This window comes from Furipterus horrens, unplaced genomic scaffold, assembly GCF_987537825.1.
Source record: "Furipterus horrens unplaced genomic scaffold, mFurHor1.1.pri manual_scaffold_7, whole genome shotgun sequence".
In the NCBI taxonomy this organism is placed as follows: Eukaryota; Metazoa; Chordata; class Mammalia; order Chiroptera; family Furipteridae; genus Furipterus; species Furipterus horrens.
In genome coordinates, this window is record NW_028327177.1 from 39279052 (window position 1) to 39294888 (window position 15837).

Here is a 15837-nt window from a genome sequence, read left to right on the forward strand (position 1 = left end):
AAGTTCTGTAGCATTTATGCCTTCACCAGATCATTGATGGCACCTTTATTAAGCTCAACAAGGCTTCAGTTAACATACTGAGGATTGTGGAACCATACATTGCATGGGAGTGCCCAAACCTGCAGTCAGTAAATGAATTAATCTACAAGCATGGTTATGGCAAAGTAACCAAAGGCAAATTGCCCTGACAGATAATGCATTGATTTCTCCATCTCTTGGTAAACATGGCACAGCATTTGGCACAGTATCTCCCTATATTCTATGAATAAGGTGGCAAATGGTGCTCTAGATGTCAGGTAAGGCAGGTATAGTCATACTGGGCTGTTCTATTAAATAGTTTTAACAAGGAATTGAATAAAGCAGAAGTTGTGCAGAAGTCATATTTGCAAATAACCCCAAACTGAAATACTCTCAGACTAAGGCCTATACCATCAAAATTAAGTGTGATAGATGAAAAGCAGCTGGAGTCCTGACAGTTTGCCAGAGAAGAGGGAGTGTGGTAAGATTTAACTAGGAAGAGGAGGAAAGAAGTTGAGAGAAACCCAGAAGACTGAGGAGAAGAATGCAAAAAAGTAGAGGAGACATGAAATATTATTCAGACATAAGAAGGAATGAAGTACTGACACATGCTACAATATGGTTGAACCTAAAAACATGTTAAGTGAGAGAAGCTAGATACAAAAGGACAAATATTGTATGATTCCATTTATATAAAATGTCCAGAATAGGTAAAACCACAGAGCAAAAAGTGATGTTCACTATCACAGCCTCTGTGATGTTCCTTTGCAGGGCTTATTATACCTGTACATTAACTAACTCTGTGTGTAATTATTTGTTGAATATTTGTTTCCCCATCTTCTCTGCTGAATTGTAAGGTCCAAGACAGGAGGCACCATGTCTTTTCTCTAGCACCTAGCATAGTGCCAAGCAAATATTAAAAGCTTAATGAATGTTTGCTATTAAAAAACAATTGTGATAAACCTATCTAGTAGATTTTCTCAATGACCCTTGGCAGCCAAAAATTGAAGAAACTTCAGGTCCTCATTGAGCTGTTTCTGGGGTAACATTCAGAGCTGAGTCACTTGTCCTGCTCCCTTGGCCCAGGACCTTGATAATGATTACTTGGTATTGTCTTATAAAGAAGCAGCAAAGGGCTTTGGACCAATTGCAAGAATTATTTTCCACGAATCATTTTTAGAAATCAATCCCTTTTGGTTTGGTGAAACAGAGTAGGAAGGGGAGTGGGGATTAGTGAAAATAAGGATGAATTTAGTATCTTCCTTTGTGCCCTTTTCCTGGTCATTTATGTGTGATGAAAGCTGAATGGGTAATGTAGTAAATGTCTCAATATCATGGCCAAGAGCAAGAGGCTAATTACAAGCCATATGGCTTCTCCAACTCAGTGGCTGTGGATTTATTTGAGTTTCAACCAGGTGAGTAGCAGGAACAATTAAACAATCAACAAATTTTTCTATGTACTGAATCTCACATTTTTAGATCCAAGGTCAACACTATAAAAGCTCCACCTTTAGATACTTTATTCTCTTTTATTCTCTCTCCTTAAAAAAAACAAACAAACAGACAAAAAAAACAGGAAATCATGATTCCACAAGAAATTTTTAGGATTTAACTAGGAGTTTTCAACCTATTGCCTTCAGCTTGGAAAAATAATGAATTTATCTCTTGTATTTTTGGTTTGTTGTGCCAGAGTGTTCAGAAATAACTGGTTCCCATTTATGGTCTTGTCTCTGTCCTCTCTCTCTCTCTCTCCCTCTCTCTCTGTCACACACACACACACACACACACACACACACACACACACACACACACAGAATCCCAGAGAATGGGGTTCCATCTCAAGATAATCTATAAAGCCTTCGTAGCTAGTAGAATTCTGATTGTGGGCTTCCATTAACACAGGAGTATAGAATCTAATTTGTGAACATTTGAAAGGAAGGGAAGTTAACTTTATCTTTTAAGTTTCCAAGACAAATTAAGGAGGATAAGCTCCCCCCTCCAAGACACTATCTCTCTTATATTTACTCCTGGGAATACTATAAAATTCCACTCTGTACCACTCCTCTCAAACAGAGACTGGAACCATGTCATAGTATTAAAAAGTATATCTTAGGCTTTAGTTAGTGCCAAGGAGTAGGCATGTTTGAAGTATGCATATAATAAAAATATCCAAGAAAAATTATAAGCTTTAGCTATAAAACTATATAAACTATCTCAAAGCAGGTGGAAACATTTCTAATGTTTTTTTAATAAGTAAATCAGCTTTAAAAGGTTGATTTGATATTTCATATTTGAATTTTCATGTATTAAGAGATATCGACAGTATCTTATAACATATTCTTAAATGTGAAAGTTGAAGTGTCACTGAGTTCAAATCAGAAATATATTTCTCTGGTTCACACCTATTATTAGTTTTTCTTTATTAGTCTTCTTTACTAGTCTAGTTAGACATAAGGGAACAATAAAGTGTTTAAGAAGATAAAACTTTTATTCTGGAGAGGGGATTACCTTATATTAATTTTATTATACTTTGTATCTTGGCATTTATGGAAAGTCAGGGAAAATATAAGAAAGAAATGCTAACCATACTTCTTTTAAAAATCAATACTCATATATATATATATATATATATATATATATATATATAAAATAAATTTCTGGTTGTAATCTTTATATACTGGCCAAATCTCTAAGCACAACTTAATCTGTAGCATAGCACTTAAATAAATAATTAATGTAAAACCCTCCCTCTTTCCACTCATCTCCACCCGACTCTATCATCTCAATTAGGTTTCCTCTTCCCTAAATGCAGAGTACTGTGCTCTGGAGGCATTTTCCCCTATTCCTTGCCAAGTTTGAAGTCCAGATGTATAACCCATACAAGGAAATATTCTAACAGTATTGGCTACATAATTTGCAAAACCTGGTGCAAAATTAAAATGTAGTATACTTGAGTCAAAAGCTAAGAATTTCAAGATCATGACAGTAGAGAAATAAATCGGGTCTTGGAAATCTTAGCCAGTATGAGAGAACAAGAAAAAGACATAAAAGGCATACAGATAGGAACAGAAGAAATAGGCTCTCTACTTGAAGATGACCTGATTGTTTACATAGAAAATCCCAAGAAAATCACACCACTACAAATTAGTAAGTGAGCTTAACAAGAACACAGGGTACAAAGTCAGCACACAAAAATAATTGTAAATTCATGTGATGAACAATTGAAAACCAAAATTTAAAATGAATGCCATTTATAGTAGCTCCCTCCAAAATGAAGTACTTAGATATCCATCTCACAAAACATGTACCAATTCTGTATACTGAAAATTACAAAATGCTCGTAAAACAAATCAGATGAGACCTAAATAAGTGGAAACACATACGCTGTTGGTGGATTGGAAGATTCACCATAGTAAAGATGTCATTTTTTTTTCACCTAAGTTACAAAGTTAATGCAACACTCATGAAAAATCAGTAGTATTTTTTGTCAATTTAGACGACCTGATACTAAAATTTATATGGAAACTCAAAGAAACTAGATTAACCAAAACAATTCTGAAGAAGAAAGTTGGAGGAACCACACTAGCTGTTTTAAGACTTATTTTAAAACTGCAGAAAGTAAGATAATAAGTTATTGGTAAAGGAATAGACATATAGATCAATGGAATGGAATAGAGTCCATAAATAGACCCATAGAAATATAACCAATTGATTTTTGACAAACATTCAACAACAATTAAATGGAGAAAGGATAATCTTTTCAGCAAATGGCGTTGGAACAATTATATGCAAAGAAAAATGTCTCCACCTAAACCTCATACCTTACACAAAAATGAACTCAAAATGGGTATAGTTCTAAATGTTAGACATAAAACTTTTAGAAAACATTGGAGAAAATCTTCATGACATAGGCTTAGGCTAAGAGTGCTTAGACATGACATCAAAAGCACAATCCATTAAGAAAATAATAAGTTTTAATGAAATTTTTTGCTCTGCTAAGCAGCAGGAAAAAAAAATGTAGCTATAACATTTTTGTAACATAAACAAAACCCCCATAAACAGTTACATACAAAATTTAAAAATTGTTATCCTTGAGGAGCTGGTTCCAGGAGGTTGATGTAAACTTGCCTTTGACTCGATACCTTCCTATGGTGGTTGAATTTTTATGAGTATGTCTTACTTTTCATATAAGGCCCTAACTCTCCCCACCATTGTTAGCTTTCAAATGAGATTGGGCAACAGTGTGCTAGAAAAGCTATAAGGAGATGAGGATTGATGCTTTGGATTCCTTTCAACTCTAAAATCTTAGGATTTTATTATTAGATGCATCATAAGATAATTAAAAATGTCTTAAGTGAAAAATTATTTGCTGTATTTTATTTAATTTCAGAGTCACTGAAATAAAATACTCAAAGCTGTGTCTCACAAGTGCCTTCTAATAGATCAAATCTTGATATATGCTGCTGCTTATCATTTGTCTTGAGTAACTTGATATACAAGTGACTAGTAGCCACTTTCTTTTTTTTTTTTTAATTTTATTTTTTGGTTTTTCAATTACAGTTGTCCCATTTTCCCCCCATTGCTCCCCCCCACCCAGCCCACCCCTTCTCCCACAATCATATCCCTCCTCGTTGTCCATGTCCATGAGTCACTTTCAAGTGTATTCTCTTAAACAACTTTAAGTGGGTCACCTTCTTTTGCAGAATAGAAGAGACCAGTCCATCAATTAGATCAGAGTCCAGAAAGCATAGTCTTCACATGGAATCTGCTTTTTCATCCTTACAAGCCTTAACTTGCCTTAATTTGACCAGTAAACTACATTGAGTCTCTGAATTAGGGGAGCGAAAATCTGAAACTAGCTAAACTAATGCACCTAACTTCAAATAAGGCATAAATTCTCATAATAAAATGTTAGACTGAGGAGCATTGGTGGTAGGTTTTACTGCATAGTTAATGAAATTTAAGCTTAGGGGATCTTTATCTATGCAGACCCATCCAAGGGCCTTTTAGGGTCCTAGAAATGTGTTCATAGTTTTGTAGATATGCAAAAGTAAGATATTTTAACAATAACCAAAAACTACCTCTTTCCACTTTACTTTTTCTCCATCATGCTTTTCTTCCCGATGAGTGGCAACTGAGGGGCTATGGACATTTTGGAGATTCAATTAAGAAGAAATAGAGTTGGGGATAGATTTTATTTAAGTTTAGTGGGATATGTTTTTGCAGTTCGCAGCAACTCTGTGTATAATTTTTAGTGGCCATACTGGTATAGGAATAAATGGCTTTAAGGATACTCTTAGAGCTCACTGTGCCGATTCACTTGCTGAAGAGTCATGAAGATCCACTCCAGAGGTGGCGTCACATGATATGAATTTGTTGGTGGGCTCTGATCCTGGAAGTATTGTGTGTTGGAGAGAAAACAATATTTGAAATGTGCAGAGTCAAAATTGTTTCCCAATTTTACATGTTATGTATGAAATAAACTAGTTTTTGCAGATTTGACAACAATCCCTACAAATTTAGACAAAATTATCAGAAATTAGTTGTAAAACTAAAACTTTTTAAATCTACCAATAATAAAAAATAAATTGTTATCAAACATACTAGGGGAAATACAGAATTATTTTTCTATTCTTGCAGAAGATGACATTATAAAACTATTGTTAAATGAAGAAGCAATAAAAGAATATGCACCCAGAAAGCATAGGGTAAAAATATTATGGAGATGTGTGAGGCAGTTAATTAAACTATTGCTATTTTCTAGATTTTGTGATATTTGTCTTGTTTGTAAGCTTTGCAATTTGTTGTGACTTCTTCTCATTCTAAATAAATATTCACTCTGATTCAATTTCGCATTATAACTTTGTGTTCTTTTTCTTAAAAAAGGACTACCCAATTGTACAGATTTCAGGCCCTGCAAAATCTGGATTAACTCTACATAGGAGCTTTTAAATATTTAGGAATGGAATAAAGCTTTTTCCTCCTGGTTTAGAATTCTTAGTATCTGTCAAATAGAAATATGATTTACTTAGTCTAGAATCTGACCTCTGCAATGGAATTGGTAGCTCTGGGGGTTCAGAACTGAGAACAGCAAAAGACTCATAGATTTATCACCAGTCACCCTGCAGGAAGGAAACCTGGGTAGAATTTGGCACCAAAGACGAATTTCTGTTCCAGAAAAGAAATCTGCAAAGAAGGTCTGCTGAAATGACCTGGTGGAACTTTGATCTAATTTAAGAGGTAAGACTTGGAGGCTTTTCAGAGAAGTGTGAATACTGGATTTGTGATATCTAGGTTCAATTCACCTAATTTTGGTTTCCACAGTATAAAAGACAAGTTAAGATAATGTTACACTGGATGACAATGACAGGCTCTTCAATCTCACTGTCCCTTCCTATCCTCTGTCAGTGACTTATCACTGGGCAGGATTGATGGATGTCATGTGAGAGCTTATGAACAACAGGGCCAGAGACCTCTGACATGATCTTACAACAGTTTATCTCCCTCACAAGAGCAAATGGGATTAATACACTGGGCTCGGTGTTCTTAAACAAGTTATGCCAAGGCCACTGGCCCTTCTTTGAAGAGGAGTTTGCATATATGTATCTCTTTGAACCCATCTATGAGTAATACTGCTTGCTTGTTCTTTTCGATATTCATGCCCCCATTAAAAGACTAGTCATTTTATATCCCAAATAAGACAAAAGTAACTTGTAATTGCATCACACTATAGGTCCACAATTTGGTTCCAGGGACAGCAATAAAAATTTGTAAGAGCGACTTCCGGCCAAGATGGAGGCTTAGATGGACATGCTTAGTCTTCCTTTACAACTAGAAAGGAATACAACTATCTCAAAACAAAAGATAACCAGAAATTCCAGAAAATAAAACTACATGGAAGCCCAACATAGGAAGTTATAAACCAGCGGTGCTTGCCTGGAAGGGTAGAAGGGGCGAAATTGAAACCAGAATGGAAAGGTTGGGTGGGGCTGTTTGTGGTAGCAGCGAGAAGAGCTGCAGGGGGAGCAATCCCGACTGCAATTGAGCCCCAGCTGCTCGCGACCCCAAAGCGGGGAAAGGCAGTCCCCCCATTGCATCGGCTGGTGTGGCCCAGAGGGTGGGAGGATGGATCCCGGTCTCCCAGCGGAGAATAATGGCAGGAATCCATCTTGGACCCCCGCCCCCACACAAAGCGCCACAGCGTGGCAAAAAAGGTTGGGATCGCTGCCAGTCGCCGGGTAGTGTACTCACACAGGGCTCCACCCCCCACAGCCTGCCCAGGAAGCAAAGTAAAACATAAATCTGTCAAAATGAAGGAGAAAATGATTGAAATCCCAGTGATGCAGCTCACCAGGCAGCAGATGAAGAACCTGACAAATGAACAAATAAGAAATCTTTCAGAGGCTCAGTTCGGAGCTATTGTTATAAGGTGACTTACAGAATTAACAAAAGATGTGGAACAGGACAGGGAAGGAAAAAAAGCCACTCATACTGAAATGTACGAAAACATATATGAGACAAGTGGTGAGGAAATAAAATCCAGAGATCAAATCAACAAACTGGAACATAGAGAAGGAACAAACAGTCAACCAGTGCAGAAAGAGGAAACAAAAAGTAAGGAAAGTGAGGAGAGGATCAGAAACCTCTGGGACAGCTATAAGAGATCGAACATTCGGATTATAGGATTGCCAGAGGGCGAAGAAGAGCTGACTTCTCAAGGGAGACCCTGCAGGCAAGAAGGGACTGGCAAGAAATATTCAAAGTAATGAAAATCAAAAACCTACAGCCACAAATACTCTATCCAGCAAAATTGTCATTCAGAATAGAAGGGCAGAGAAAGTGCTTCCAGGACAAAATAAAACTGAAGGAGTTTATTAGAGCCAAACCACTATTATATGAGATGTTAAAGGGACTGGTTTAGAAGAAGGAGGATCAAAACTATGAACATTAAAATAAAAACTGCATCACAAGAACCAACAACAGAAGCTAGGGAATTGAAACAAAGGCAAACTAAATAGGCAACGAGAGTGGAAAAAGAACTATACGTATGGGGAACGTGCTGTGGGGAGGTCAGAAGGGAGGGGGAAGGGGGAGAGGGAGGGAGATGATATAGGAATTAAGTAGCATAGTAGGAGGGAATGGAGTAGGCAGGAGGACGTTGAGAAGAACTATATGCACAACCAATGGACATGGACTAGAAGGGGGGGACAACTGGAGAGAGGGGGGCCACCGGGTAGAAGGGAGCAGAGGGAAGGGAAATTGGGACAACTGTAACAGCATAATCAATAAAACATATTTTTAAAAAATTTGTAAGAGCAACCCCCGTCCCTATTTGTTTGACTGGCCACCCACTGGTCCCCAAAGGAAGGGGTCCAAGTTACAGAAAAATCCTTTCTGTCCTCCTTGACTCTCCAGTCCTAAAATGGCCTAAGACTAATATGATTCACATGATTGAGCATCCTTTAAACTGGAGTCAGGGTGGGTAATAACTGGATACTACTTAGCATCACATTTGATTAGGAACAAAAGTTAAATAGAAGCCTTTAAGCAGTCTCTGCTGCTTGATGTCATGGAATTTCTGTTTCAGTATGATGCAAAGAATCAGAGTATGGTACAGTTCAAAGAAGTGCACCATCCTAATTCCAGCAGTTCTGACAACACTGGATCACTATCTGAATTCTCAAATAACTCTTATTTGGAGTGTTCTTTGTGATTTAGTGATAAAGCCTGTAATTCAGAATAATGATGCATTCTACAGGAGAAAATGACAGCAGGATTATGGCTACAAGACAGAGATGACAATGGCAGGTTTGACTCCAGTTAGTTTAAACAAAGGCATTTTTCAGAGAACATGAAGTATTCCTGGTGTTGTGAATTCTGTAGGAATTTATAATTTGTTATATTTTTTCTTTATCATTTCGAGTAATATATCATGGTTATGCATACACAGAGAAAGACATGTGGGGGTGCTTTAGCAAAGCAAATAGTCCTATTTGCATGGGACAATAATCTTGATGTTGATTTGAGGCTAGTTCTAAATGTGTAGGTTTGGAAGGAAACTTCATTTCCAGGGAAGAAAGACTATGCTCCCCCAATTCTATCCAAAACTCAATAACAAATAACCAATAAGAAGTGAAGGGTTGCTGACTTTTCTTGATGTCCATTTCCCTTCTTCTTGAATAGAGATCCTAAAGTAACAGACTGAAATGCTTTTCCTGGGAAATTTTTTTACCTTGGTTCTCCTACCACTGGGCACTCCCAAACCTTCCTGAACCCAGAGCTCACACTCTTGTAATGAGACCATGAATAATACTACCTTTGCTTATTGTACTAGGTCAGCATACTTCATGATTTCTTTCTCATGGTGTCAAGCTCTGCTTTTCTCTTTTGCTAATACAAGTAACTGTCTTTTCATCCTCTGCAAAGGACTTGCCAAAGCTGATAGTCTGGGGTTCTCCTCATTTGGTTGTTGGATCTCTCTCACTTTAGTGATTACCATCACCATGGGCCTGGTGCTTGGCCAGGCTTATGAAAGAATACCCACTACCTCTGCTCTCATCTTACTCTACCTTTTTCCATGTCAGTCTTGATCTGCTCCTCAAGATCCTCTGGAGACACATAGAAGTCCTCTTCTGGCACTGATGATTTGGGCCGGCAGTGTCCACAGCAGCAGTTGCAACAGCAACACAGACAGCAGCAAAAATAGCAGCCGGTCAAGAGGCCAACAATGACAAACAGGGTCTAGAAGAAACAGGCAAAGCAAAACAAAGGTGAGGGGTAGTGAGGTGTGGGAGAACCCCAGAAATAAAGTGTGTACCCTGTACCTCCAGAGTCCTAAAGACATCACAGTTCACCCTGAACCCTCATCTTTATTGTATGCAATCTTTTTAGTTTCCTTGGAAACAAATTCTGCATAGAGTTTTGCTTAGCAAGTTAAACCCAGAGGAAATGACTTGTGGCAAAATAATGATGTATGACATTTTCTTCTTCATACTTAAGCTATCATGATCATTATTAAGAGTAAAGCAAATAAAACAAACAAACAAGCAAAACCTCTACAGGTCTCATGATCTAACCAAGGGGACAGAATCATTCTCACCAAAGGAGCTGTTAATAGCTCCCCTCCCCCCACCCATACTTCTCTTAGTCACCAAGTACTGCAGAGTTTCTCTCTTCAATATCTTTTGCACTCTCCCCCTCATCTCTAGTCTCTATCCTGGCTAGTAGGGCATTAGAACAGACCCTGTTATCTTTGTTCTGGACATTTCAGTAGCCTTGTAACTGGCCTCCCTGTCTCCGCTGTTGCCTCTGAATCTACCCTGTGCACTGCTGCTGGAGCTTCTTGAAACACATGTTCTTTTGAACTCATGTAGCTCTGCTGCCTCTTAGGTAAGGCTGGAGCTCCTTATTATGGTCATCTGCCTCTGCCACCCCTTCCCCTGCACCAGCTGGCCCTGTTCCTGTCATTCCTCCCATAACTTTGCTCTCCCTGTCCCCTGCCCTTCCTATTCCACAGCCATCTAATACCCACTCCATGTTTAAAAGTCATCTCAAAGGTCCTCACCCTGACATCTTTTCTGACCCTCCTCCCCTTATTCATGCTCCAGTTGTACTCCATACAACCTTCTATCATGGTGCTTTATTTGTTGGCACTTAAAGACATTTATCAGTTTATAGCTCTGTCTCAGACTGGAAGATTCTTGAAGGCTAGAGCTATAAGTTAATCATCTCTCAAATGCACCTATCTAAAGATTTAGTTCTGGGCATGTGGTAGACATGTAATAAATACTTATTGAATTAATGAATGTACAAAGTAATAGGTAAACAGATGTACTTTCCTATGGAAAGAGTGTCATGTGTGCAGGTTAGGTTCCCAGGCAAGCCCACGAAAAGCTCATATTGTTGTATGTGAATGTTCAGTCTGTCATCATAAATGACATCATCAGTAGATACACTCTCATTCCATGTTCCAGATCTGCTTGGCAGGAACTTGTCTCCCTCCCAATTCTTCAAAAACAGAGAAAGGGGTTTTCTGTGGGAATCCTAGTTATCCCCAAGAAAAGGAATTATGGAGACTGAAGAAGGCAAAAAGACTTTAAGTTGCAGACTCCATGCTTATGTACAAAAACATATTATCTCTTCCTGCATATATAAAACTCTTCAATTTAGCAGGATTTATTTTAGTGGAAGAAAATAGCAATTAGAATACTACAGAATATGAAACCTACCTGTTTGGAGATCAACAGCATTTTAAATGATTAATTACAGTTCATGAATGTGAGGTCATGTGATTTCACAAAATGTGTGAAATGTTCACATCATGTGAATTGTCCAAAAGTATGCTGATGGACTCTATGTATGGTTCATATGCAAATACATGTTATCAGATGATAAGGATATTTAAACTCCTAAATAAATATAAAGCCATCACCAAACATATGTATACTAGGGATAACTAGGAAACCACACAAAATTTACCATCAAAAATCAGTTCTGATTGCATGAAGTCCTTGAAAATGTTGCCTTTTTCATGACCAGATATCTTTTTTTCTTTCTCTCCCTCTCTCTGTTCAATTCCCTGTCCTCAACTACTTAATTCTCACCTTTACCCCCCATTTCCTTCTCCATAACCTCACTGCAGGCAACATGTGAGCCTATGACATAATTACTACGCACTCTTCCAAGTACTGTGTTTGCTGATGTAGCCTATGCTATAAATAGTAAAGTACACATCTAAATTTTTTCTATAATAATTTATTAAACAGTTGTCACACAAATTATTTTTGGTTTTGAGTAATGAGTCACTTCTTAATTAGTCACTATGAGGGGAGAGAGAGTAGTCAAAATTAACCTAGAGCTTCAAATTCAAATATAATTAATGTCTGGAAGTACTTTAAGTCATATTGTGTATTATAATAATTTGATGAGCTAGAGCAAAAATGATCCTTAAATAACAGCTTTCCAAGGAAGCTATATCTTATTTTATTTACAAGAGTTTACTAATATATAAAGTTAAGCTTTCTTTGAGATCGGGTATAAAAGAGTAAATAATATCATGATCTAACAGAAAATTGTGTTTGAAAGAAAAATATGATTCACCTTTGCCCACCAGCTTGACAGCATAAAGTAGGTATTAACATTTTCATCTCCAAATTGCTCGGCCACATAGAGTCCCAGCGATCCATACTTGTCATAGATGTTTCTCTTTGACAGGTCAGTAAGTATTGTGTGGGCATTGTTGATTTCTTTAAACTTGTCAGCAGCAGCTGGATCATCTGGATTCTTGTCTGGATGATATTTCAGGGCCAACTTTCTTTTTAAAAAAATAAGGAAAAGTATTACTTGACACCAATTACAATGACATTTTAGAAGGACAGTATTCATTTGTACATCCTTTATACATGTAAATATATGAAATGATAATGTTGATTTAACTAAGCAAGTGTTTATTAAATGTTGTCTCTTGTTTCTAGTGTGTAGGCACAATAGTATTTTTTCTCCTCTCACATCCTCAAAGGGATTCTCAACTGTATGGTTGTTGAGTCTAAGACATTTTGCTGTTGGCAAATATGTGAAGCTTATCTTTACCTGGAAGCTGATCAGAACCCCACCTCAATATGCAACATTCAGGGACCATTGAAAGTTCCAGGAACAGGGCCAGTTTATACCAAAATTCCATTTAGAACTGGAAGAATTTTCCAGAATTAAAATTTCCTTTACACCACATATTCTAAAAGTAAAACTCAACTATCAAATTTTTTTCCCTAATTTATACTCCCTTGAATAGACATTACAACCACTTCATAAATCTTCCACAAACAAATTCCCTTTGTTTTTTTGAACAAATACTGTGACTTCCCTTGTATTCAAATGTATATTTTACCTCTTTTCAAATAGGTCTTTCCACTTCAAATAATCCATAGAAATTTACTTGTGAGCAAAATGTCCTGTCTCCTCTGTGGACCATCAAGCAGTTTGTAAAGAGTGTAAAGGGTGTGGACATGCATAGTATTGCATTGTGTGTGTGTGGAGGGGGTCACTTCAGGATATTCTTCAGTTATACTCAAGTACTAAAAAAAGAAGTGAGTTTATGATAGTCAGGCTCTGGCTGGTGGCCCCCTACAGACAGATTTAAATATTAATTAAAGCCATGTTCAGAATTGAGTCTGTAGTGTTTTTTCCACTACAAAGTCAATTAATTTTATGACTATGTACTGGAAAGTCCACATGACTTATTTTCTCTACGGTGCCCATCATAGGTATATGTAGGAATACACCTTATGCTCTTGTTTATTTTACCAGTTTAAATTGTTTTATTTTAATGCAACAATAAAGACCATAAGTAGAACAGAAAAGTAAAGTATATCTTATAAAGCAATCTTTACAATAAATTGGAAAAAAGTCATACCTATTTTAGGAATGAAAGTATTGTTGGGTTAGGAAGTAAGTGAATAATAAAGCAGCTCAGCATCAGAATGTTTAAAAGTACCAAAATATTTAAAAGTATAAATCGTGGTGTATAATCCATTCTAACTTTGAACCCAGAATAAACAAAAAGAATAAAACAATGATGGTTCACTTTAAATTTGCTTAACCAAAACATCTTTCAGCCTTTTTGAAATATGTTTGGGTTATCTATAAATTCTTATAGTTGGAACTATTGGAGACATTTTTTGTGTGCAGAATTTATGATGAAACCTTGCACTAATAGCACAAAATGCCTGTTTTGTTATTTAAAAAGCTTTTATATTTACTATGCCAGCACTATTGTAAGGATGTTATAAATACTAATTCATTAATTTCACCACAACTGTATGAAATAGGTATTATGATTCTATTTAACAGGTGAGGAAATTTGCCAACAAATTAAGTAACTTGCTTAATGTCACACAGCTAATAATTAGATCACGCAATCTAACTCTGAGCACATATTCTTAGCCATCAATATGCTACCTCGTATATATTTTTTAATTTAAAAAGTAAGGCACTCAGAATGTTAAGGACTTTGGCTTTTGATCTAGATAACATGGGGAGCCACTGGAGTATTTAGAGTAGAGTGGTATGATCTGACTTTTAAAGGACCATTCAGACTCAGAGAGGTCAAAGGTGAAAGTAGGGAGTTGCTCATAGAAGTTTATAGTGATTCAGACCAGTGTGGTAGTGTGGAGGGTGTAGTGAGAAGTATTTGGATTCTGGACATAATTTGAGGACTAGCTGGATTGGATGTGAAATGTAAAAGAAAAAGAGAACTCAGGGATGGCACCAAAGTTTTGGCATGAACAGTGGAAATTTTGTGTTACTGTTAAAGAGTTGGCAAGGTTTTTTTTTTTTTTTGTGGTAGGAAATGGTTTGCTAGGATTCAGTTTTATTTTGGACACCTTTGAGTTGCCTATTAGACTTCAAGTGGACTTGGAAATAGATATATGAGTTTAGAGTTCAGTTGAGAATTATGGGACATGTACATTTGGGAGTTCTCAGTGTGTAGATTGTTTTCAGAGACATGGAATGGGAAAATATTTCCAAGAGTATGTGTCCAAGAGAAGTCTTAAGACTGAGCCTTAGGAAGGAGGGACCAGCAAGAGATAAAAAAGAAAGATGAATGATACAGAAGGAAAAATCCAGAGAATATGGGATCTTGGGATCCAAGTGAACAAAGTATTTGAAGAAGGTCACCTATGTCAAATGCCATTCACAGGTCATGTATGATGAAGACTAAGAATTGAAATTTTAAAAATACACTTCCAGCCAAGATGGAGGTGTTGGTAAACAGGCTTCATCTCCACACACAACTACAGAAAAAATTACAACTAGTCTACAAAACAAATGACACCCAGATTCATCAGAAAATCAAGCTGTATAAATATCTGACAACCAATGATTCATTCATCCAGATGGGTAGGAGGGGCAAAGACCCAGAGGCGTGGAGAGGTACAGAGAGCCCCAGAGAGGCAGTGTAGCAGGTGGTCTCACATTCATATGTGGTGGATAAAATCAGGAGGGATACCTTGGGAGTGAGTAATCCCAGCCCCAGACCAGACCACCCAGCCCAAGTACATAAGTTCCCATATCTTCTGGCTGCAAAAACCAGCAGAGGTTGGGGCGGTGGAAGAAACTGCAGTATTCTCAAGAGACTCCTGTTAAAGGACCCACAACAGACTTAGGACTAACAAAGACCCAACCTCTCTGGGATTCAGCACCAGGGCAATGGCTGTAAGGGCATAAGTGGCATATGGAAAAAGGAGAGAAAGTGAAGTGACTGGCAAGGGGGTGCATATTGTAAGACAGCTTCCTTCTAAACAATCTCCAGAGGCCAGGCAGCAGCATTGTCCCTTCTCAGAGCCCTCCCATACACAGTCACAAAGTAGTGAAACAGGTTGCCCCACCCTGGAAACTACTTAAGATTCTTTCCCACACAATTTGCAGGTACCTTTCCTACAATAGGTCAAGTTTCTAAGACAGGGAGTCAAAGCAAATCTACCAAATAAACAAACAAACATAGGGAGGTTGCCAAATTGAGAAGATAAAGAAAAATGGCCCAAATGAAAGAAAAGAACAACACTCCAAGAAAAGAACTAAATGAAATGGGCAAAAGCAACCTATCAGATGCAGACTTCAAAATATTGGTTATAAGTATGCTCAAGGAAATCATTGGGTACTACAACAGCATAAAAAGACCCAGTCAGAAATGAAGATTGCATTAAGTGGAATAACAAAAAATTTACAGGGAACCAACAGTGGAGGGATGAAGCCAAGATTCAGATCAGTGATTTGGAACATAAGGAAGAAAAAAAGCATTCAATCAGAACAGCAAGAAGGAAA

The 15837-nt window shown here is 37.3% G+C and overlaps 1 protein-coding gene across 1 annotated transcript in view; it reads right to left on the bottom strand.

Moving 5' to 3' along the window:
* The window catches only part of DNAJC5B (DnaJ heat shock protein family (Hsp40) member C5 beta), a 52126-nt gene that overhangs the window by 4734 nt on the left and 31555 nt on the right, over positions 1 to 15837 (bottom strand). Inside the window, exons 2-3 of the mRNA XM_090282826.1 lie at positions 12118 to 12331; positions 9588 to 9759 (exon numbers count right to left, since the gene is read on the bottom strand). Coding sequence (XP_090138952.1) covers positions 9588 to 9759; positions 12118 to 12331 — 386 coding nt within the window. The remainder of the gene's footprint in view (positions 1 to 9587; positions 9760 to 12117; positions 12332 to 15837) is intronic.